The following is a 26,203-nucleotide window of genomic DNA, read 5'->3' on the forward strand; positions in this document are numbered from 1 at the left end:
GTCTGAGGCTACTAACCACAATGTGGCTCCCGTCTGAGGCGACCAACCACAATGTGGCTCCCGTCTGAGACTACCATCCACAATGTGGCTCCCGTCTGAGGCTACCAACCACAATGTGGCTCCTGTCTGAGACTACCATCCACAATGTGGCTCCCATCTGAGGCTACCAACCACAATGTGGCTCCCGTCTGAGGCTACCAACCACAATGTGGCTCCCGTCTGCGGCTACCAACCACAATGTCACTGAAGGAGTGAGCCCCGAGTCCCATGTGGTAGTGTACACTGGCAACACCACATTCTTAGTTTCTTGCCGCCATAGGTTAGAGCTACATGGTGACAAGTGACATTGAGATAATTGTGTCAAAAGATTTCCTACAACTGTAACATCAAGTTGTAAATATTTCCAAATATGCCGGATCTCTCGTCACGGCTCGCACGCCGCTCACTCGCCACAGACCTCAGTGCAGCCACATGTGACCCGTCTGTGATCTGGCAGGTGTCTTTACAGAAAACGTACAGACGTAAGATAATGAATGGACTTGGCAGGTGACACGTTTTCTGAGATTCGCTGTGGGTGACACATCAGTCAATCCCGGAATAGCGCTGTGCCCACGATCGGTAGCAGCGTTCTGGACTCGGCGTGTTTTGCGTCCTACTCACGCATGTATCCGCATGTGCTTGGTGAACTGTGCGGATTTAACGCACCTAATGACTGGCAATGGGGGTAACAGGCAGAGACTCGTAACCCCGCACCGTGGGTGAGAAAACGCACACAGGAGCACAGTGGGCATGGGATTTCTATCTATCCTATCCACTGTGCTTGTAATGTAAAAGGCTGCTATTCCTGATAGTGGGCACGCAGCCAATGGTGTACAGAAAACCGCACCACATCCAGGAGAGCGCGTTCTAGCCAGACGGTGCAGTAAAAACGGATGAAATACAGACATCACTATTACCTGTTCCCTCGTCGACCACAAGGTGGCAGCACAGGCCCGTAGTGAGCGGTGTGTAACTGAGGCACCCGGAAGGAAAGCGTTAGTATTGGCCAACCACAACATGGAGTCCCCGTGCCGCACAGATACCGGAAGTCAGCTGGCTGTCACCGGGCAACGATGGCGGCGGATGGGGACTTTCTGCTGCGATACAGAGCCGTGTCTAATAAGCTCAAAAAGTGAGAGACGTGATATGTATATACCCGATGTGTGTGATAATGAGGGTGGCATATCAGATGTGTGTGTGATTCCGGGGGGTGATGATATATCAGATGTGTGTGTGATACTGGGGGTGATGATATATCGGATGTGTGTGATACTGGGGGTGATGATATATCGGATGTGTGTGATACTGGGGGTGATGATCTATCAGATGTGTGTGATACTGGGGGGTGATGATATATCGGATGTGTGTGATACTGGGGGGTGATGATATATCAGATGTGTGTGATACTGGGGGGTGATGATATATCAGATGTGTGTGATACTGGGGGGTGATGATATATCAGATGTGTGTGTGATTCTGGGGGGTGATTATATATCAGATGTGTGTGATTCTGGGGGGTGATGATATATCAGATGTGTGTGATTCTGGGGGTGATGATATATCAGATGTGTGTGTGATGCTGGGGGGTGATATATCGGATGTGTGTGATACTGGGGGTGATGATATATCGGATGTGTGTGATACTGGGAGTGATGATATATCAGATGTGTGTGTGATTCTGGGGGTGATGATATATCAGATGTGTGTGTGATTCTGGGGGGTGATGATATATCGGATGTGTGTGATACTGGGGGTGATGATATATCGGATGTGTGTGTGATTCTGGGGGGTGATGATATATCGGATGTGTGTGATACTGGGGGTGATGATATATCGGATGTGTGTGATACTGGGGGTGATGATATATCATATGTGTGTGATACTGGGGGGTGATGATATATCAGATGTGTGTGATACTGGGGGGTGATGATATATCAGATGTGTGTGTGATTCTGGGGGGTGATTATATATCAGATGTGTGTGATTCTGGGGGGTGATGATATATCAGATGTGTGTGATTCTGGGGGTGATGATATATCAGATGTGTGTGTGATGCTGGGGGGTGATATATCGGATGTGTGTGATACTGGGGGTGATGATATATCGGATGTGTGTGATACTGGGAGTGATGATATATCAGATGTGTGTGTGATTCTGGGGGTGATGATATATCAGATGTGTGTGTGATTCTGGGGGGTGATGATATATCGGATGTGTGTGATACTGGGGGTGATGATATATCGGATGTGTGTGATACTGGGGGTGATGATATATCAGATGTGTGTGATACTGGGGGTGATGATATATCAGATGTGTGTGATACTGGGGGGTGATGATATATCATATGTGTGTGATACTGGGGGTGATGATATATCAGATGTGTGTGATACTGGGGGTGATGATATATCATATGTGTGTGATACTGGGGGTGATGATATATCGGATGTGTGCGATACTGGGGGTGATGATATATCATATGTGTGTGATACTGGGGTGATGATATATCAGATGTGTGTGATACTGGGGGGTGATGATATATCATATGTGTGTGATACTGGGGGTGATGATATATCAGATGTGTGTGATACTGGGGGTGATGATATATCAGATGTGTGTGATACTGGGGGTGATGATATATCATATGTGTGTGATACTGGGGGTGATGATATATCAGATGTGTGTGATACTGGGGGGTGATGATATATCAGATGTGTGTGATACTGGGGGTGATGATATATCAGATGTGTGTGATACTGGGGGTGATGATATATCATATGTGTGTGATACTGGGGGTGATGATATATCAGATGTGTGTGTGATACTGGGGGGTGATGATATATCAGATGTGTGTGATACTGGGGGTGATGATATATCATATGTGTGTGATACTGGGGGTGATGATATATCAGATGTGTGTGATACTGGGGGGTGATGATATATCATATGTGTGTGATACTGGGGGTGATGATATATCAGATGTGTGTGATACTGGGGGTGATGATATATCATATGTGTGTGATACTGGGGGTGATGATATATCAGATGTGTGTGATACTGGGGGGTGATGATATATCATATGTGTGTGATACTGGGGGTGATGATATATCAGATGTGTGTGATACTGGGGGTGATGATATATCAGATGTGTGTGATACTGGGGGTGATGATATATCATATGTGTGTGATACTGGGGGTGATGATATATCAGATGTGTGTGATACTGGGGGGTGATGATATATCATATGTGTGTGATACTGGGGGTGATGATATATCAGATGTGTGTGATACTGGGGGTGATGATATATCATATGTGTGTGATACTGGGGGTGATGATATATCAGATGTGTGTGATACTGGGGGTGATGATATATCATATGTGTGTGATACTGGGGGTGATGATATATCAGATGTGTGTGATACTGGGGGTGATGATATATCAGATGTGTGTGATACTGGGGGTGATGATATATCGGATGTGTGTGATACTGGGGGGTGATGATATATCAGATGTGTGTGATACTGGGGGTGATGATATATCAGATGTGTGTGTGATACTGGGGGTGATGATATATCAGATGTGTGTGATTCTGGGGGTGATGATATATCAGATGTGTGTGTGATACTGGGGGTGATGATATATCAGATGTGTGTGATACTGGGGGTGATGATATATCGGATGTGTGTGATACTGGGGGTGATGATATATCAGATGTGTGTGTGATACTGGGAGTGATGATATATCAGATGTGTGTGATACTGGGAGTGATGATATATCGGATGTGTGTGTGATACTGGGGGTGATGATATATCAGATGTGTGTGTGATACTGGGAGTGATGATATATCAGATGTGTGTGATACTGGGAGTGATGATATATCGGATGTGTGTGTGATACTGGGGGTGATGATATATCGGATGTGTGTGTGATACTGGGGGTGATGATATATCAGATGTGTGTGATACTGGGGGTGATGATATATCAGATGTGTGTGTGATACTGGGGGTGATGATATATCAGATGTGTGTGTGATACTGGGGGTGATGATATATCAGATGTGTGTGATACTGGGGGTGATGATATATCGGATGTGTGTGATACTGGGGGTGATGATATATCAGATGTGTGTGTGATACTGGGAGTGATGATATATCAGATGTGTGTGATACTGGGAGTGATGATATATCAGATGTGTGTGATTCTGGGGGGTGATGATATATCAGATGTGTGTGATACTGGGGGTGATGATATATCAGATGTGTGTGATACTGGGGGTGATGATATATCAGATGTGTGTGATACTATGGGTGATGATATATCATATGTGTGTGATACTGGGGGTGATGATATATCAGATGTGTGTGATACTGGGAGTGATGATATATCATATGTGTGTGATACTGGGGGTGATGATATATCGGATGTGTGTGATTCTGGGGGGTGATGATATATCAGATGTGTGTGATACTGGGGGTGATGATATATCAGATGTGTGTGATACTGGGGGTGATGATATATCAGATGTGTGTGTGATACTGGGGGTGATGATATATCAGATGTGTGTGATTCTGGGGGGTGATGATATATCAGATGTGTGTGATACTGGGGGGTGATGATATATCAGATGTGTGTGATACTGGGGGTGATGATCTATCAGATGTGTGTGATACTGGGGGTGATGATCTATCAGATGTGTGTGATACTGGGGGGTGATGATATATCAGATGTGTGTGATACTGGGGGTGATGATATATCAGATGTGTGTGATACTGGGGGTGATGATATATCAGATGTGTGTGATTCTGGGGGGTGATGATATATCAGATGTGTGTGATACTGGGGGGTGATGATATATCAGATGTGTGTGATACTGGGGGTGATGATCTATCAGATGTGTGTGATACTGGGGGTGATGATCTATCAGATGTGTGTGATACTGGGGGGTGATGATATATCAGATGTGTGTGATACTGGGGGTGATGATCTATCAGATGTGTGTGATACTGGGGGTGATGATATATCATATGTGTGTGATACTGGGGGTGATGATATATCAGATGTGTGTGTGATACTGGGGGTGATGATATATCATATGTGTGTGATACTGGGGGTGATGATATATCAGATGTGTGTGATACTGGGGGTGATGATATATCAGATGTGTGTGATTCTGGGGGTGATGATATATCAGATGTGTGTGTGATACTGGGGGGTGATGATATATCATATGTGTGTGATACTGGGGGTGATGATATATCAGATGTGTGTGATACTGGGGGTGATGATATATCATATGTGTGTGATACTGGGGGTGATGATATATCAGATGTGTGTGTGATACTGGGGGGTGATGATATATCATATGTGTGTGATACTGGGGGTGATGATATATCAGATGTGTGTGATACTGGGGGTGATGATATATCATATGTGTGTGATACTGGGGGTGATGATATATCAGATGTGTGTGATACTGGGGGTGATGATATATCATATGTGTGTGATACTGGGGGTGATGATATATCAGATGTGTGTGATACTGGGGGTGATGATATATCAGATGTGTGTGATACTGGGGGTGATGATATATCGGATGTGTGTGATACTGGGGGTGATGATATATCGGATGTGTGTGATACTGGGGGTGATGATATATCGGATGTGTGTGATACTGGGGGTGATGATATATCGGATGTGTGTGTGATACTGGGGGTGATGATATATCGGATGTGTGTGTGATACTGGGGGTGATGATATATCAGATGTGTGTGATACTGGGGGTGATGATATATCAGATGTGTGTGATACTGGGGGTGATGATATATCGGATGTGTGTGATACTGGGGGTGATGATATATCAGATGTGTGTGTGATACTGGGAGTGATGATATATCAGATGTGTGTGATACTGGGAGTGATGATATATCAGATGTGTGTGATTCTGGGGGGTGATGATATATCAGATGTGTGTGATACTGGGGGTGATGATATATCAGATGTGTGTGATACTGGGGGTGATGATATATCAGATGTGTGTGATACTATGGGTGATGATATATCATATGTGTGTGATACTGGGGGTGATGATATATCAGATGTGTGTGATACTGGGAGTGATGATATATCATATGTGTGTGGTACTGGGGGTGATGATATATCGGATGTGTGTGATTCTGGGGGGTGATGATATATCAGATGTGTGTGATACTGGGGGTGATGATATATCAGATGTGTGTGATACTGGGGGTGATGATATATCAGATGTGTGTGTGATACTGGGGGTGATGATATATCAGATGTGTGTGATTCTGGGGGGTGATGATATATCAGATGTGTGTGATACTGGGGGTGATGATCTATCAGATGTGTGTGATACTGGGGGTGATGATCTATCAGATGTGTGTGATACTGGGGGGTGATGATATATCAGATGTGTGTGATACTGGGGGGTGATGATATATCAGATGTGTGTGATACTGGGGGTGATGATCTATCAGATGTGTGTGATACTGGGGGTGATGATATATCATATGTGTGTGATACTGGGGGTGATGATATATCAGATGTGTGTGTGATACTGGGGGTGATGATATATCAGATGTGTGTGATACTGGGGGTGATGATATATCAGATGTGTGTGATACTGGGGGTGATGATCTATCAGATGTGTGTGATACTGGGGGGTGATGATATATCGGATGTGTGTGATACTGGGGGGTGATGATATATCAGATGTGTGTGATACTGGGGGTGATGATATATCAGATGTGTGTGATACTGGGGGTGATGATCTATCAGATGTGTGTGATACTGGGGGGTGATGATATATCAGATGTGTGTGATACTTGGGGTGATGATATATCAGATGTGTGTGATACTGGGGGTGATGATATATCATATGTGTGTGATACTGGGGGTGATGATATATCATATGTGTGTGATACTGGGGGTGATGATATATCATATGTGTGTGATACTGGGGGGTGATGATATATCATATGTGTGTGATACTGGGGGTGATGATATATCAGATGTGTGTGATACTGGGGGGTGATGATATATCGGATGTGTGTGATACTCAGGGTGATGATATATCAGATGTGTGTGTGATACTGGGGTTGATGATATATCAGATGTGTGTGTGATACTGGGGGTGATGATATATCAGATGTGTGTGTGATGCTGGGGGGTGATGATATATCGGATGTGTGTGATACTGGGGGTGATGATATATCGGATGAGTGTGATACTGGGGGTGATGATATATCAGATGTGTGTGATACTGGGGGTGATGATATATCGGATGTGTGTGTGATACTGGGGGTGATGATATATCAGATGTGTGATACTGGGGGTGATGATATATCAGATGTGTGTGTGATGCTGGGGGGTGATGATATATCAGATGTGTGTGATACTGGGGGTGATGATATATCGGATGTGTGTGTGATACTGGGGGTGATGATATATCAGATGTGTGTGATACTGGGGGTGATGATATATCGGATGTGTGTGTGATACTGGGGGTGATGATATATCAGATGTGTGTGATACTGGGGGTGATGATATATCAGATGTGTGTGTGTGATACTGGGGGTGATGATATATCGGATGTGTGTGTGATACTGGGGGTGATGATATGTCGGGTGTGTGTGATACTGGGGGGTGATGATATATCGGATGTGTGTGTGATACTCAGGGTGATGATATATCGGATTTATGTGATACTGGGGGTGATGATATATCAGATGTGTGTGATACTGGGGTTGATGATATATCAGATGTGTGTGATACTGGGGGTGATGATATATCAGATGTGTGTGTGTGATACTGGGGGTGATGATATATCGGATGTGTGTGTGATACTGGGGGTGATGATATGTCGGGTGTGTGTGATACTGGGGGGTGATGATATATCGGATGTGTGTGTGATACTCAGGGTGATGATATATCGGATTTATGTGATACTGGGGGTGATGATATATCAGATGTGTGTGATACTGGGGGGTGATGATACATCAGATGTGTGTGATACTGGGGGTGATGATATATCAGATGTGTGTGTGATACTGGGGGGTGATGATATATCAGATGTGTGTGTGATACTGGGGGTGATGATATATCGGATGTGTGTGTGATACTGGGGGTGATGATATATCAGATGTGTGTGATACTGGGGGTGATGATACAGTGGGGCAAAAAAGTATTTAGTCAGTCAGCAATAGTGCAAGTTCCACCACTTAAAAAGATGAGAGGCGTCTGTAATTTACATCATAGGTAGACCTCAACTATGGGAGACAAACTGAGAAAAAAAAATCCAGAAAATCACATTGTCTGTTTTTTTAACATTTTATTTGCATATTATGGTGGAAAATAAGTATTTGGTCAGAAACAAACAATCAAGATTTCTGGCTCTCACAGACTTGTAACTTCTTCTTTAAGAGTCTCCTCTTTCCTCCACTCATTACCTGTAGTAATGGCACCTGTTTAAACTTGTTATCAGTATAAAAAGACACCTGTGCACACCCTCAAACAGTCTGACTCCAAACTCCAATATGGTGAAGACCAAAGAGCTGTCAAAGGACACCAGAAACAAAATTGTAGCCCTGCACCAGGCTGGGAAGACTGAATCTGCAATAGCCAACCAGCTCGGAGTGAAGAAATCAACAGTGGGAGCAATAATTAGAAAATGGAAGACATACAAGACCACTGATAATCTCCCTCGATCTGGGGCTCCACGCAAAATCCCACCCCGTAGGGTCAGAATGATCACAAGAACGGTGAGCAAAAATCCCAGAACCACGCGGGGGGACCTAGTGAATGAACTGCAGAGAGCTGGGACCAATGTAACAAGGCCTACCATAAGTAACACACTATGCCACCATGGACTCAGATCCTGCAGTGCCAGCCGTGTCCCACTGCTTAAGCCAGTACATGTCTGGGCCCGTCTGAAGTTTGCTAGAGAGCATTTGGATGATCCAGAGGAGTTTTGGGAGAATGTCCTATGGTCTGATGAAACCAAACTGGAACTGTTTGGTAGAAACACAACTTGTCGTGTTTGGAGGAAAAAGAATACTGAGTTGCATCCATCAAACACCATACCTACTGTAAAGCATGGTGGTGGAAACATCATGCTTTGGGGCTGTTTCTCTGCAAAGAGGCCAGGACGACTGATCCGGGTACATGAAAGAATGAATGGGGCCATGTATCGTGAGATTTTGAGTGCAAACCTCCTTCCATCAGCAAGGGCATTGAAGATGAAACGTGGATGGGTCTTTCAACATGACAATGATCCAAAGCACACCGCCAGGGCAACGAAGGAGTGGCTTCGTAAGAAGCATTTCAAGGTCCTGGAGTGGCCTAGCCAGTCTCCAGATCTCAACCCTATAGAAAACCTTTGGAGGGAGTTGAAAGTCCGTGTTGCCAAGCGAAAAGCCAAAAACATCACTGCTCTAGAGGAGATCTGCATGGAGGAATGGGCCAACATACCAACAACAGTGTGTGGCAACCTTGTGAAGACTTACAGAAAACGTTTGACCTCTGTCATTGCCAACAAAGGATATATTACAAAGTATTGAGATGAAATTTTGTTTCTGACCAAATACTTATTTTCCACCATAATATGCAAATAAAATGTTAAAAAAAACAGACAATGTGATTTTCTGGATTTTTTTTCTCAGTTTGTCTCCCATAGTTGAGGTCTACCTATGATGTAAATTACAGACGCCTCTCATCTTTTTAAGTGGTGGAACTTGCACTATTGCTGACTGACTAAATACTTTTTTGCCCCACTGTATATCGGATGTGTGTGATACCGGGGGTGATGATATATCAGATGTGTGTGTGATACTGGGGGTGATGATATGTCGGTTGTGTGTGATACTGGGGGGTGATGCTATATCGGATGTGTGTGTGATACCGGGTGTGATGATATATCAGATGTGTGTGATAGTGGGGGTGATGATATATCAGATTTGTGTGTGATACCGGGTGTGATGATATATCAGATGTGTGTGATAGTGGGGGTGATGATATATCAGATTTGTGTGTGATACCGGGGGTGATGATATATCAGATGTGTGTGTGATACCGGGGGTGATGATATATCGGTTGTGTGTGATACTGGGGGATGATGCTATATCGGATGTGTGTGTGATACCGGGGGTGATGATATTTCGGATGTGTGTGTGATACCGGGGGTGATGATATATCAGATGTGTGTGTGATACTGGGGGTGATGATATATCAGATGTGTGTGATACCGGGGGTGATGATATATCAGATGTGTGTGATAGTGGGGGTGATGATATATCAGATGTGGGTGATACTGGGGGGGTGATGATGTATCAGATTTGTGTGTCATACATCGGATGTGTGTGATACTGGGGGTGATGATATATCGGATGAGTGTGATACTTGGGATGATGATATATCGGATGTGTGTGATACTGGGGATGATGATATATCGGATGTGTGTGATACTGGGGGTAATGATATATCGGATGTGTGTGATACTGGGGGTGATGATACATCAGATGTGTGTGATACTGGGGGTGATGATATATCGGATGTGTGTGATACTTGGGATGATGATATATCGGATTTATGTGATACTGGGAGTGATGATCTATCGGATGTGTGTGATACCGGGGGTGATGATCTATCGGATGTGTGTGATAACGGGGGTGATGATGTATTGGATGTGTGTGATACCGGGGGTGATGATCTATCGGATGTGTGTGTGATACTGGGGGTGATGATCTATCGGATGTGTGTGATACCGGGGGTGATGATCTATCGGATGTGTGTGTGATACTGGGGGTGATGATCTATCGGATGTGTGTGATACCGGGGGTGATGATCTATCGGATGTGTGTGTGATACCGGGGGTGATGATATATCGGATGTGTGTGATACCGGAGGTGATGATATATTGGATGTGTGTGTGATACCGGGGGTGATGATCTATCTGATGTGTGTGATACCGGGGGTGATGATATAACAGTAGTAGTACGTACAGTAGCTTTTCTCAGTACAGTGACTTAAAGTGAACCTGTCAGCAGTAATCTACAGGAACTGTCAGTTTGGCACTGATAAACTGATTAAAATGATACCTGGGGTGAAGAAATCCATTTTGTGATTCCAGTGTAATCAGTGTTAGAAGTGTTCAGTTAAGGCCCCTTCACATTAAGCGACGCTGCAGCGATACCGACAACGATCCGGATCGCTGCAGCGTCGCTGTTTGGTCGCTGGAGAGCTGTCACACAGACTGCTCTCCAGCGACCAACGATGCCGGTAACCAGGGTAAACATCGGGTAACTAAGCGCAGGGCCGCGCTTAGTAACCCGATGTTTACCCTGGTTACCATCCTAAAAGTAAAAAAAACAAACAGTACATACTTACCTACCGCTGTCTGTCCCCGGCGCTCTGCTTCTCTGCACTCCTCCTGTACTGGCTGTGAGCACAGCGGCCGGAAATCAGAGCGGTGACGTCACCGCTGTGCTCTGCTTTACCGCCGTCCGGCGCTGACACAGTGCAGGGAAGCTGACGCCGGGGGACGCGACAGACACCGGAATGTAAGTATGTAGTGTTTGTTTTTTTTACATTTACAATGGTAACCAGGGTAAATATCGGGTTACTAAGCGCGGCCCTGCGCTTAGTAACACGATGTTTACCCTGGTTACAAGTGAAGACATCGCTGAATCGGCGTCACACACGCCGATTCAGCAATGTCAGCTGGAGATCCAGCGACGAAATAAAGTTCTGGCCTTCTAGCTCTGACCAGCGATGTCACAGCAGGATCCTGATCGCTGCTACGTGTCAAACACAACGATATCGCTAGCCAGGACGCTGCAACGTCACGGATCGCTATCGTTATCGTTCTAAAGTTGCTCAGTGTGAAGGTACCTTTAGAGCAGGAAGATAAGACTCTGCCTACAGTCCTGCCATAGTAGATTAGGGAGACAAAAAGCGCATATATGGTCTTATCCTCAGATTAAGTGCAGTTTTTTAACAGGGAGCTGCTCACCTGATAGTGTAAGGCAAAAAGCATGTGCGTATCGGCTGCTGCAGATCCTCGGGCCGCCCACACGACCTTCTCAGAGACGTTGTGCAGGATAGTTTGTGGATTAGGTATTTTCCTGATGAAGAGGTCAGATAGACCTTGAAATGCGTTGAATAAACCACCAGAGCTTTTCATTACATTCAAATCTGTATTATTGTGGCAGCGTGGACTTAATCCACAAACTATGATGCACAACGTCTACAGTCCTGCCCTGAAGCGCGGTCATATCATTAACTGAAAACTAACACTAATTACACAAGAACCACAAGACGGATTTCTTCACCCCAGGTATAATGGTGCCAACCTGACACTCTCTATATTTAAAGGGAACCTGTCACCCCCAAAATGGAAGGTGAGCTAAGCCCACCGGCATCAGGGGCTTATCTACAGCATTCTGTAATGCTGTAGATAAGCCCCCTATGTATCCTGAAAGATGAGAAAAAGAGGTTAGATTATACTCACCCAGGGGCGGTCCCGCTGCGGTCTGGTCCGATGGGCATTGCGGTCCGGGGCCTCCCATCTTCATAGGATAATGTCCTCTTCTCGTCTCACGCTGCGGCTCTGGCGCAGGCGTACTTTGTCTGCCCTGTTGAGGGCAGAGCAAAGTACTGCAGTGCGCAGGCGCCGAGCCTCTGACCTTTCCCAGCACCTGCGCACAGGGCAGACAAAGTACGCCTGCGCCGCAGCCACAGCATGAAGACAAGAAAATGATGTCATCATAAGAAGATGGGAGGCCCCAGACTGCAGCGCCCATCATACCGGACCCGGACCGCCCCTGGGTGAGTATAATCTAACCTCTTTTTCTCATCTTTCAGGATACATCAGGGGCTTATCTATAGCATTACAGAGTACTGTAGATAAGCCCCTGATGCCAGTGGGCTTAGCTCAACTTCCATTTTGGGGTTGACAGGTTCCCTTTAACGTACAAAAATCCTGCTGACTGGTTCACTTTAAATAGAAAATGTACCAAAAATGTGTTGTTTCCTTTCAATCACATTTCTCCCCTGACTGCACTTTGCTAAAAACTAAGCCAAAACAAACCCCAGTGTTGTCCTGCTCCCCGGGTCTAGCAGTGAGTCTCCACCTCTGTTCCCGGTATCTGGCATTGGCAGCGGTGTTGATGTCACGTGGACAGGGCTGCCGCCAGTGATTGAGCTCAGCGGCTGTGAACGGGGCGCTCTGTCTGCACAGGAATTTGCCGCTAGAGCCGCTAAGCTCACTTATTGGCTGTCCCCATGTCCGCACTGCTGCCAATACTAGGCACTGAGAGCAGCCGCAGAGACTCCTTGGTGGACCCGAGGAAGGCGAGTACAGTGGGTTGTTTTTTGTAAGAGCTGTAATTCCTATAGGCTGTTTTGAATCCATGAAACATGGAGGTCCGTTTTTGTGTTGCAGCACTGGCTTACTATTCCCAGGACCACAGCGTCATCCACAATATAAACAATCAGCTGTCAAGACCCCGCGTGTCATGCAGTCATCCAACCACTTAGCAGTATTTCAATTGCAAAGTGACACAGGACGTGATAAGTCCTATATGAGAAGTGTATGTGATACGAGGAGTGGCTTTATAATAAAACTATATAAAGTCGATACAAATGTGCTGCCCGACGTGGACACGGTGCGTTATTTTGCCATGGGAAAAAAGCAGGATATGCCAAAGTAATGTCCTGTTCCAATGTGTTTAGGTTGATAGTACAGAGGCGTCCACATGGTATACATGGGGCCTATATGTCAGCAGCTGGGTGACTTCCAGCTCATTATTTTGGGCATCGTGTTCATAGGACAACACCACAAGATTTTTGCAGCTCACATGCGTATGATAGAGCAGAATGTGCCGGTGCCCACGCTGAGTGGTATGATAGAGCAGAATGTGCCGGTGCCCACGCTGAGTGGTATGATAGAGCAGAATGTGCCGGTGCCCACGCTGAGTGGTATGATAGAGCAGAATGTGCCGGTGCCCACGCTGAGTGGTATGATAGAGCAGAATGTGCCGGTGCCCACGCTGAGTGGTATGATAGAGCAGAATGTGCCGGTGCCCACGCTGAGTGGTATGATAGAGCAGAATGTGCCGGTGCCCACCCTGAGTGGTATGATAGAGCAGAATGTGCCGGTGCCCACGCTGAGTGGTATGATAGAGCAGAATGTGCCGGTGCCCACACTGAGTGGTATGATAGAGCAGAATGTGCCGGTGCCCACGCTGAGTGGTATGATAGAGCAGAATGTGCCGGTGCCCACGCTGAGTGGTATGATAGAGCAGAATGTGCCGGTGCCCACGCTGAGTGGTATGATAGAGCAGAATGTGCCGGTACCCACGCTGAGTGGTATGATAGTGCAGAATGTGCCGGTGCCCACGCTGAGTGGTATGATAGAGCAGAATGTGCCGGTGCCCACGCTGAGTGGTATGATAGAGCAGAATGTGCCGGTGCCCACCCTGAGTGGTATGATAGAGCAGAATGTGCCGGTGCCCACGCTGAGTGGTATGATAGAGCAGAATGTGCCGGTGCCCACACTGAGTGGTATGATAGAGCAGAATGTGCCGGTGCCCACGCTGAGTGGTATGATAGAGCAGAATGTGCCGGTGCCCACGCTGAGTGGTATGATAGAGCAGAATGTGCCGGTGCCCACGCTGAGTGGTATGATAGAGCAGAATGTGCCGGTGCCCACGCTGAGTGGTATGATAGAGCAGAATGTGCCGGTGCCCACGCTGAGTGGTATGATAGAGCAGAATGTGCCGGTGCCCACGCTGAGTGGTATGATAGAGCAGAATGTGCCGGTGCCCACGCTGAGTGGTATGATAGAGCAGAATGTGCCGGTGCCCACGCTGAGTGGTATGATAGAGCAGAATGTGCCGGTGCCCATGCTGAGTGGTATGATAGAGCAGAATGTGCCGGTACCCACGCTGAGTGGTATGATAGAGCAGAATGTGCCGGTACCCACGCTGAGTGTGCACCCTCGCTGACACTATGCTCATTAAGGGTTTGTTAAGACAGTTGAAGACCTGAATTTTCTTATTAGTGTATTTTACATTAAAGGGGTTTTCCATTACCAGGACAACCCCTGGATCTAAATGTTTGGCACTGACAAAATTAAAAAGCCTTTCCTCACCTCCGGCGCCATTCCAGCAGTGTCAGCACTGGAAGTCCCAGAGCTGTCCTGTGATTGTGACGCCTGACCCCGGCGCCCTATCAGTGCTGGTGTCGCTGTTCCCGCCTCCTGTCGAATTGAACCTGAAGAGGAAGTGAGAGATGAGCCACAGCCAAGATTTCCTCATCACGTTCGATTCTCAATACATGAGAACACAATTTCAGCCATTTCTGATATGTAAATTTCTCTTTGTAGACGATTTCTGCGGAAGCCCAATGTTGCAGAAGCCAGTGAACAGTTTGGTAAGTGCTTTCCAGACTTTACTGTGGTCTAAACTCTTCTTCCACTATGGTATATAGGGCTTTGTGGCCTTTTTCTAGGACATTAATGGGATAGTTCAGTGAAAATAACTACCGGAAAGGTGATAACTTGTTGATTGGTGGAGGTCTGCCCTCACGGACCCTCCCTGATTAGCAGAACGGGGGAATATTATACCTGTTAGATCTGGAGGGGCTTCACCAGAGGCGATCCATTTACCCCAGTCCTCTGCAGTCTCATCACTGTACTTCCTGTAGTTATTTTCTCTGATGAAGCCCCATGGGACTGGGGCATCTGGAAGAATGATTTTCCAGAGAAGAAAAGGTGAGGGCTACAACGAGCCTTGTGTCATTCCAATTGTAATGCATTCAGATCATTCATGTGTGGGTTACTTTTCATCCATGGAGGGGACTCGCACTGCCATGAATAAAGAATAGGATCCGATCAGCCTCCGAGAGCAACTTCTCCCAACTGTCTAGGAGCGATTTAATGCTGGAGACCATATCACAAGGCAAAAGTAACTGGCGTGTTTTTGGACCATAAGACGCACCCCTTAGTTTAGAGGAGGAAAAAAAAAAAATTTTTAACCTGTCATCAGAATCAGGCATGTATGTCAGGGGTTTCTGGTGTGTATTAGTCGTCTGAATATAGCTTATTGGGGCGTGGAGCAGGGTCACACGAGGCAGGAATAGGGTTACATGTGCGTCATTTGACAGCAGCAGTGGGGTGGTGCTGCGGACCCTGGACTCGGAGGAGGGGCTTTCCCGGGGAGGCGGGAGCAGAGTCCCCGCTGTGCTCATTGATCTCCCGGCAATCTTCTGAGGCGGCGCATGCTCAGATTTAGCTCTTGGCTCGTCATTGATAACAACTGGCATAATTTTACTGAAGGCCTGTTTCACATTGCCCGGACACCCCCTCCTCATAGCCCAGAGCCTGCCGCATTGCCCCACTCCTACCGTCATCCTGTGACCCTGCTCCTAAGCAGCCCCCACGGTAAGCTACATATGGACTATAGGACACAATTCCTTTTTCCTCTAGAAATTTTTTGGGAAAAGGTGCATCTTATAGTCTGAAAAATACGGTGAATGGCTCAGTGAAAAAACCTGTGAAACTTTGAGTCCATTGTCAGGAAACTCCTCAGATCTCAATCCAATTGAGAACTTGTGGTCAATCCTCAAGAAGCAGGCGGGCAGAAAAATACAGAAATTGTGATGAATCCCACGCAATGTTGTGACAAGAATGAGTTGCCATTATTGATGAGGGAACGTGCTCACGTGCTAACCGAGTGACTTCGTCATGCTCAAAAAATATGTTCGAGTCCCCGCACCTGCATGTCTCGAGTATGTTCGACACCCGCAGCTCATGGAGGGATTACCTAACAAACAGGAAATCCCTGCAAGTGTTACGGCTGTCTAACAACTGTGAGACATGCAGCCACGGGGACTTGAACATAGTGTTTGAGCACGCCAAAGTCACTCGGTTAGCACCCAAGCACGTTCGCTCATCACTAGTTGCCATCCGTCAGGATTTGGCCCAGGAGCTGATATTCAGCTGACAAGGCGAAGGACAGAAGCTTGAAAATTAAGGGTCAACGCTGTAAATATTGAGAATTTCCATAGACTTGATGTATTTTTCTATAAAAGTATGAAAACTTATGAAATGCTGATAATTGTTCTTCAGGAACCATAGAAACCTCTGACTAAATGATCTGAAACACTCTAGTAGCAAATTTGTGTCAGTCTCAAAACGTTTGGCAATGACTGTACACAGATCCAACAGAAACATCTGGTGTTTTCCATCTTGGAGAGGTTTTGCTTTTGTTCTTGACATCACCTCCCTCTCATTTTTGGTAAACCGTCCTCCATCCTGTGAATGTTGTACACACAGTTCCATTTCTGTAGGTTTCTGGCCATAGACGTGTTAGTGACCCGGACTGTGACAACCCTAGCCTGCTACAGGCTGACCGTGTGTCCTGTTGGACATTACTTCTCCATGGTAGGTGACATGGATAATGATGACAGCAGCCTACGTGCTATTATAGTGCGATTATCTAAAGTCCTCCAACAAGGAGGCTGGAACATCACATTTCGCAGGGCGTGGCGTGTTTCTGAATTTTGCTGTCACAGTCTTGTATTTAGGTTCATTGTGGTTATTTGTCTCTTAGGTCAACTGGCAAAAGAGCTGAAGCAGCAGGACTGTCTCCAGTATGCCGGGTTCTGTAACCTGGCCATGGCTCGGTATGTACATCTCTGCCTATAAAACCTACAAGAAGTAAAATGATCATAAACCCTGCTGTAACTAAATAAGCAAAAAGCAAAAGCGCATTTAAATAACTTTGGGTTCTTAGTAACACTGTTTGATCACAAATAACATAACAGCCATCCCACCACAGCAAGGTGACCCTGATCGGGATGGTCCTACTCTGTCTAATATTATAAACCTGCCTATAGTAATGCAGGGTGCTGGACTACATTTCACTTGTGGTTTGTTCTGTAGGTGTGAGCAGACGCTGTTCAATGCCCCCGGAGAAGCCATGGCCCTGACTGAGGCCGCCCGCCTCTTTTTGCAGGAGGAGAAGGAGACTCAACGATTAAAATGTCCAGGGTTTGAGGAACATTTGCAGGCAGCCATTAACTGCTACAGCTTTGCAATCAAGGTTAGCTATAGGTTACTCCTGGCCCACGTGGTGCACAAATAGCCGCCTTACTTTCATATATAGTGGGGTCATTTACCGTATCTGGGCACCAACTCATCAAACAGTGTGTCATTTTTGTGTTCCTTGGGGAATGATACTGCTGCCTACATTAAAGGGGTTGTCCACTGTTAGGACAACCCCTTCTTAACCTGAATGTTTTGCCCCCAATAAAACAATAAAAAATAAAGCCTGTACTCCCCTCCCATGCCGGTGCCATTCCTGCGGTGTCAGCGTTCGCTCTCTCCGGGGCTGTGTTGTAACACGTAACGCCGGCACCCAATCAGCACAGGTGTCACTGTCTCTGCCTTCGGACAAACTGGTCATGAAGAGGACGCCGGGGATCAGCTGTGGCCTGGATGTTCGGTTTGTTCAAGGGGGAGAAAGTGATGCCTGTGCTGAATGGACGCCGGGCATCATGAGTCATTCCACCGCATCACAGCCCCGGGACCGCTCGAACGGAGTCGGCATGGAGGTGAGTATAGGCTTTATTATTTTATCAGGGCCGAACATTTAGGGGTTGTCCTAGTCGTGGACAATCCCTCTAAGCTGCACATCCTTAGCATGTCTGCACAGATTCACGGGCAGCTTCTACACTGGGAGAGTCACTCTACAGCCACCAGCTCCGATAACACTACCACTCCTGTGGGTTGCCTTTCAATCCGTTTTTTATCAAGCATGAGACAAATTTAGAATTTGCAATATTTTACGTTAAAGGAAACCTGTCAGGCGATTCATGATATTCAAACCGTGGGCAGCAAGAATGGCAGCTGACTGCACCAGTGTAGCCAGGGATTGTATCCTCAGAATGGCCCCGGTGTTTCAGAGTAAATATACATTGAAGGTCTGTCTGGGGACCACGACCATAAACCAGAGTAGTCTAATGTATGTGCACACGTCCGGATTTCTTGCAGAAATTTCCTGAAGAAAACCGGAAATTTTCTGCAAGAAATCCGCATCTTTTTTTTTGTGTTTTTTTTGCGTTTTTTTCACGTTTTTCTTAGCATTTTGCAAGCGAAATTAGCTTGCAGAATGCTAAAGTTTTCCAAGCGATCTGTAGCATCGCTTGGAAAACTGACTGTGTTTGACAAGTGTGACCAACTTTTTACTATAGATGCTGCCTATGCCGCATCTATAGTAAAAGATAGAATGTTTAAAAATAATAAAAAAAATTTTAAAAAATGGTTATACTCACCCTGCAGACAGCCGATCTCCTCAGCGGCGTCCATTCCTATAGATGGTGTGTGTGTGCAGGACCTTCGATGATGTCGCGGTCACGTGAGCGGTCACGTGACCAATCACAGGACCGTGACGTCATCGTAGGTCCTTCACACAGAGCATCTATAGGAACAGAAGCGGCAGCATGCAGCGCAGAGAGGCGGGAAGACACCGCGGCCATCAGAGGGTAAGTATATGACTATTTTTTATTTTAATTCTTTTTTTTTTTACTAATTATATGGTGCCCAGTCCGTGGAGGAGAGTCTCCTCTCCTCCACCCTGGGTACCAACCGCACATAATCTGCTTACTTCCCGCATGGTGTGCACAGCCCCATGCGGAAAGTAAGCAGATCAATGCATTCCTAGGTGTGCGGAATCCCCGCAATTCTGCAGTTTTAATGAACATGTTGCTTTTTTTTCCGCAATGCGATTTTTTCGCGGAAAAAAAAGCAACATTTGCACTAGAAATGCGGAATACACTGTAATTAATAGGAGGCATATGTAAGCGTTTTTTTCGCGTTTTTATCACGTTTTTATAGCGAAAAAACACGAAAAAAACGCGAAAAATCCTGAACGTGTGCACATGGCCTAAAGCCACCTCTGGCCAGCTCCTCCCAGCACTGCTGGAGGTGATGGACAGGTCTCTGTGGTGTACATTGGGAGAGACCTAGCATTTCCCAAGAGCAGCGAAGGGGGCGGAGGCCGACTAGTCCCCAGCTACGGTCCCCAGCCGGATCTTCACAGTTTGTTTATATGTTCTCTATAAAACTAGAGCCTTTCAGAGAATAATACACCTTTCTGCATGTGTGTGCCCACGCTGCCATTTGTGGTACCTGCGGCGGTCTGGGCAGGATGAATCACAAGATATACTCCCTATAGAGGGCTATTCCTATCATCAAAGATGGGTGTCAGTAGACATTGCTTTCCCGTGTAAAGCTTATTAAATTGTACCAACGTTCTCCTGGAATCACTCATTCTTCTCTGTACACAGCTCAAAGCTTAGGGTGATGGCCACCACTGCAGGCTGTCAGTGGTGGCCGAACACTCAAAGCTTAGGGTGATGGCCACCGCTGCAGGCTGTCAGTGGTGGCCGAACATGAGCAGCGCTTAGACGCTCCATTTTCTTGAGTTTGTAGGCACTTCACTGAAGTGGCTGGGATCGCCAGAGCGCACTAATGGCTCCCAGGATGAAGATGGGCCACGATGGCCTTACTAGGAGTGAATTATCCCCCCCAGTTGTCACCTCTTTGTCTTGGCACAAGGACTTGTTGGATGGTGGAGAACATGTCTGCACACATCTCATACACTTAGTCACCATCGCTCTGCTTCCATTAGTAAACACTTTCCACATTCTAGGAATCTACTTTTCTCTTGATCTGGACTTGGTGTTTATTTAACATTTTCTTCATCTGAAATCTCGATTGACCGACTTTGACTGAGGTACTTTGTAGAGTTCAAAGAGTGTCCTCGAGGATCTCAATGATGAAAGTGTTTGCACAATCCTAGTGTGAACTGTGAGTAACAGATCTCCGGCATTCATGCTAAGACATCATCCCCTGCCATAAGAGGGTCCCCCGGGAAGGTGAAACCTTACTGAGTGTTAGTTCTCATCAGCCGGACACTCATGTCCTTGGTAAGTTAATAAATCCCTTGGTTTCTCCTGTTCCAGGTTTACATTGAGCTGAACCAGCCCGTCATGGCAGCCAGTTTGTGTCTGGAGCTGGGAAATTCCCTAAAGGTATTTTCTGGATTGTTTTGCTTCTCTTACATTGTTGTAACTTTGTCATTCGTGAACTTTGTTTTCCTTTTAGTCATCATTCTCATTCGTGTTGGCTTTGTGAAGGGTTTGTGTTATTTTAGAGGCAGGAATATTACAAGATGCAGCTCTGTGTCAATTTCTGGAAGCCTTAATACAATCTGGTTGAGGTCATAATCGGCTCAGATTCGATCCGTCTGGTGGGTCTGGCATAGTGTCGTGACTTCCGTGGTAAATGGTAGCCATGGCTCATTGTAACTATTTTGAAGATAATATTTAATTTCCTAAATTACAATTCCATAATGTGCTTATTGTTGCCCCCGAACCTTCAGGAGGCGTGATAGGAAGGGGCTGGCGAATTCCCATTGACTTATCTGGCCATTTGTATATAAGCTGTTGCCTGATCTCACCTTTCTGTAGGCTGCTCAGATTATCAGAAACTGAACTGGTGGGATGCATCGGAGAAGCCCGGGGGTCAATTGTAATGTCTAAAACATTGGTCCCCAACTCCAGGCCTCGAGGGCCGCCAACAGTGCAGGTTTTCAGGATTTCCTTAGTATTGCACAGGGGTTGGAATCATCACCTGTGCAGATGATCACATTACCACCGATGCAATACTAAAGATATCCTGAAAACCTGCACTGTTGGCGGCCCTCGAGGCCTGGAGTTGGGGACCCCTGGTCTAAAATCTGGGTACACTTCCACCATAGCGCTCTGTGCTTTCTCCCGTTGCTGGCCATTAATAAGACCCCATTGTGGGTAGAAACGTGGTGGAATTGTAGGTCTGGCCCTTCACAGAGCAGTGTACGGTCTGTGGAAAGAAGCCGAGCAGGTGTCACCATCACCCTCATTAATACATTTGGGATAGAACAATTTGGGGATATTGGAAGAGGGGGAAACTAGTCTGATGTTGGAAGAGGGGGAAACTAGTCTGATGATGTTTTTGGAAAATATTTTCCAGTTTGAAGCGCATTGAATACAATGTTCCCTTGTTTCCTGATGATCCTATAAGTGTAGTATTTGTTTTTCTAGTGTAGCAGATAAAATAACCTTGTTTTGTACTTCCTACGTTCCTGTAGCGTAACCTCCTCACACATTGGCACTATAGAGATAACAGCCATCACCCTATTAAGTCCTGACTGTTGTGTTTGTTGGGAATCATTCAGACTTCAGTTTTTTCCACGTACGAGAAAAACGGACCGATTTTCATCAACGTCATTGGTCCGAGTTTCATCAGTTTTTCTTACATGTGAAAAATAGTTTCCCCATCTTCTATCAACCAGTCTATGAGAAGCATTGCTCTTCCAAGGTCAGGAATGGATTTCCTTACAGTTATATTGTAGAAATAAAAATGTTTGTAAGGAAAATGTGGAATAAAAGAAATGTTGTTTTGCCGAACCCGAAGTATTTAGTGTTGTTTTCATGCAGGACATGAACAAGCTCGGTGAGGCTGTGGTTTATTTCCAGCGAGCAGCGGAGTTACAGACACAAGTCCCCATCGAATGTCTTCTGTCTCTTGGATACGTCGCGTCGTGTAAGATCATGACACGTGAGTCACTGCCCGACTATCACTACATGTACCTCATTGCTTACTGTCATCGACATGTTAAATCGTGATAAGATGGGGAGTCCACCTACAGGCACAATTCCTAAGGGTTTTAATTTCTAAAATGGGGTCACAGATGGGGAGTTTCTGCTGTTCTGGCCCCTCAGGGACTCTGCACATGGCCCCCACAGACATGGCGCTCCTCTCCAGAGCCCTGCTGTGTGCCCATGTAGTAGCTCCCAACCTCGTGCGGAGTAGTGCTGAACATCCAGAGAAGTTACGTCCCAAATTGTGGGGTCCGTTTTCTTCTGTTACCTCTTGTTGAAATGAAAAATCTGGGGCTAAAACAGCACTAGAGTGGTCTTCCTCTTAAATGGGGTCACATACTGGGAGTTTCTGCTATTTTGTCACTTCAGGGGCTCTCCAAATCCAGCATGGCGTCCACAGCCTATTCTCCTTCCCTTCGGAGCCCTCCTGTGTGCAGATAGTAGTTTTTGACCACTTGTGGGGTATTGCTGATTTCAGGAGAAATTCTGGGGGATATTTTCTATTATTACCCCTTGGGACAATGAAGCAATATTTCCGTGTAAAAAATATTGAGGCACCTTAAGGGGGTATTCCCATCTCCAAGATCCTATCCCAATATATAGTAGATGTAATAATAATATTAGAAAATACCCCCAGTTAGAAATGTAGTATAGTTCTCCTTCCTGATAACCTAAGTTGCTTACACCACGTGCAGGGCAGTGCTTAATTATTTATGGTTGCGACCACTCATATACTGACAGTTAGTTGCTAGTGGTTGTAACCATGGATACCTAATCTTTGCAATGCCCTTCACTTGGAGTACTCAGGAGAACTATACTACATTTGTTATTAGAGGTATTTGCTAATATTCTTATTACACCTACTACATATTGGGATAGGATCTCAGAGATGGGAATACTCCTTTAAGTGTAACAAACTTCCTGGCAGCAGTTTTGAATATGTTAATGGGTGAGTTCTTTACCTTTTTTTTCCAACATATGAATTATTAATACGTCATATGTCGTCTCCCTGACTTTGATGTGGTCCCTTGAACTGAGCCCGCATCTTGGCCGGCAAATGATGGCCGCAACATTCAGTCATCATCTGCTTGTAACAATCGCACGTAAAGCGGAGCTTCTTCCACAGCCCATCGGTGCTCCTGTAACATGATCACTGGGCTCCGATGGGTTCCAGCCAAGGGTCTGCTGCAGACCACTGTGCCAGTCATGGTGGTACTTCTGTGATAGCCAGCTTCTGGTTGACGTTCAAAGAACGCCATGATTTTTACTATATTGTGGTATTTCTGTATACAGCACAAGCAATCAGATGATCGCAAGTTCAAGTCCCCGAAGAGGACTACAAAACAACTAAAAAAAATATTCTCATAAATAAATGCAAATCAGATCAACCTAAATGAAGTACAGTGTGTCACGAAAGAAATGTAATTTTGCTTGTAGCTACATTGACATTAACTCTTGCTGCCCAACGCTTCACTGACGGGAGCCAGTGCTGGGCGACAAGGAGGCTTCTCCGACAGCAAGGACCACCATGATGGAAATGTGAAAAACGGAAGACTATAATTCCAATGGATGGAAGAATAGCCAGAATGGCAGAGGCTCAGCCAATGATCAGCTCCAGGATGATCACAGGCCGTCTCGAGTTACCTGTGAGGACTGTGACAGAAGACGCCTGTGTGACGCTAATCTCCGAGCAAGAAGTTCCCGCAAAGTCCCACTGCTAAAACAAAAAAGACATGCGCTGAGGTGGATACAATTTTCCAAAGAACACATCAGCTGGCCTAAAGAGAAATGGAGAAACATTATGTGGTCTGATGAAAATAAAATTATTCTTTTTGGGTCCAAGAGCCGCAGACAGTTTGTCAGGCGAACTCTGCATTGAGGCCACAGTACACTCTGCACACAGTGAAGCATGGTGGTGCAAGCATCATGATATGGGCATGTTTCTCTTACTATGGTGCAGGACCTATTTACCGTATACCAGGGATCATGGACCAGTTTCCATACAGTAAAATACTTGAAGAGGTCATGTTGCCCTACGCTGAAGAGGATATGCCCTTGAAATGGGTGTTTCACCAAGACAACGACCCTAAACACACCAGTAAACGAGCAAAATCTTGGTTCCAGCACAACAAAATTGAGGTTATGGAATGTCCAGCCCAATCCCCAGACCTTAATCCGACAGAACACTTGTGGGGTGACATCAAAAATCCAGTTTCGGAGACAAAGCCAACAACTGCCAAGAGATTATGGGATGTAATCCAAGCATCCTGGGCTGGAATAACAGGTGACCGGGGCCAGAAGATGGTGACTCTATGCAACAGAGATCTACAAAAGTGTGTGTAACAACTAAATCTCAGGTTAGGGATCCACAGGAAAGCTAAATCCTCAAAAAATAGTATATTGTGAGATTGTAAAGACACATGCAGACACTGCTATTTTTGTGAACAGCCCAATGTTCCGTTTTTGTTGTTTTCTGTAAAGTAGTTAGAAATGATCCACATTTCTCCTCATGTTTTGCCTTAGTAAGCAGTGTGCGATGTTCCCAATGCTGGAGATAATTACTAGTATACAGATTTTGTGAACACTGCTGTATAGTCAGCCATTCTCTCCATGGATAATTCTGCTTCTGTTCCTCGGCTGACTTCTGCTGTATCCCTCTCGTCTGCAGGAGATTATGACGGCGCTCTCGCTGTGTTCACAGAGATGCAGCTTTTGGCTCAGGAGAAGGGTCTTCATACCCCAGGAAACAATGTGCCAGTAGGTAAGGAGAGCAGTCAGATCACGCTCTGTATGGAGAAATGTACGCCATGTGAAGTGATAGAAACCCTTATGATTAGTGTTGAGCATTCCGATACCGCAAGTATCGGGTATCGGCCGATACTTGCGGTATCGGAATTCCGATACCGAGATCCGATACTTTTGTGGTATCGGGTATCGGTATCGGATACATAGAGATGTGTAAAATAAAGAATTAAAATAAAAAATATTGATATATTTACCTCTCCGGCGGCCCCTGAACTCAGCGCGGGTAACCGGCAGGCTTCTTTGTTCAAAATCAGCGCTTTTAGGACCTGAGAATCACGTCCCGGCTTCTGATTGGTCGCGGGCCGCCCATGTGACCGCCACGCGACCAATCACAAGCCGCTACGTCTTTGAAAGTCATTAACGCGCTCATTTTTAAAAATGAGCGCGTTAATAGCTTGCGGTGACGTCGCGGCTTGTGATTGGTCGCGTGGCGGTCACATGGCGGCCCGCGACCAATCAGAAGCCGGGACGTGATTCTCAGGTCCTAAAAGCGCTGATTTTGAACAAAGAAGCCTGCCGGTTACCCGCGCTGAGTTCAGGGGCCGCCGGAGAGGTAAATATATCAATATTTTTTATTTTAATTCTTTATTTTACACATCCCTATGGATCCCAGGGCCTGAAGGAGAGTTTCCTCTC

The 26,203-nt window shown here is 45.9% G+C and overlaps 1 protein-coding gene across 1 annotated transcript in view; it reads left to right on the forward strand.

Annotated features, from left to right (window-relative positions):
- Positions 1-1,055: 1,055 nt before the first annotated feature.
- The window catches only part of LOC138647795 (40-kDa huntingtin-associated protein-like), a 64,405-nt gene continuing 39,257 nt past the window's right edge, over positions 1,056-26,203 (forward strand). The window contains exons 1-7 of the mRNA XM_069737057.1: positions 1,056-1,171; positions 15,441-15,487; positions 17,668-17,740; positions 18,000-18,159; positions 21,083-21,151; positions 22,598-22,718; positions 25,431-25,523. Of these exons, the coding sequence (XP_069593158.1) occupies positions 1,113-1,171; positions 15,441-15,487; positions 17,668-17,740; positions 18,000-18,159; positions 21,083-21,151; positions 22,598-22,718; positions 25,431-25,523 (622 nt within the window). The 5' untranslated portion in view covers positions 1,056-1,112. The remainder of the gene's footprint in view (positions 1,172-15,440; positions 15,488-17,667; positions 17,741-17,999; positions 18,160-21,082; positions 21,152-22,597; positions 22,719-25,430; positions 25,524-26,203) is intronic.

Source organism: Ranitomeya imitator, chromosome 8, assembly GCF_032444005.1.
Source record: "Ranitomeya imitator isolate aRanImi1 chromosome 8, aRanImi1.pri, whole genome shotgun sequence".
Taxonomy (NCBI): domain Eukaryota; kingdom Metazoa; phylum Chordata; class Amphibia; order Anura; family Dendrobatidae; genus Ranitomeya; species Ranitomeya imitator.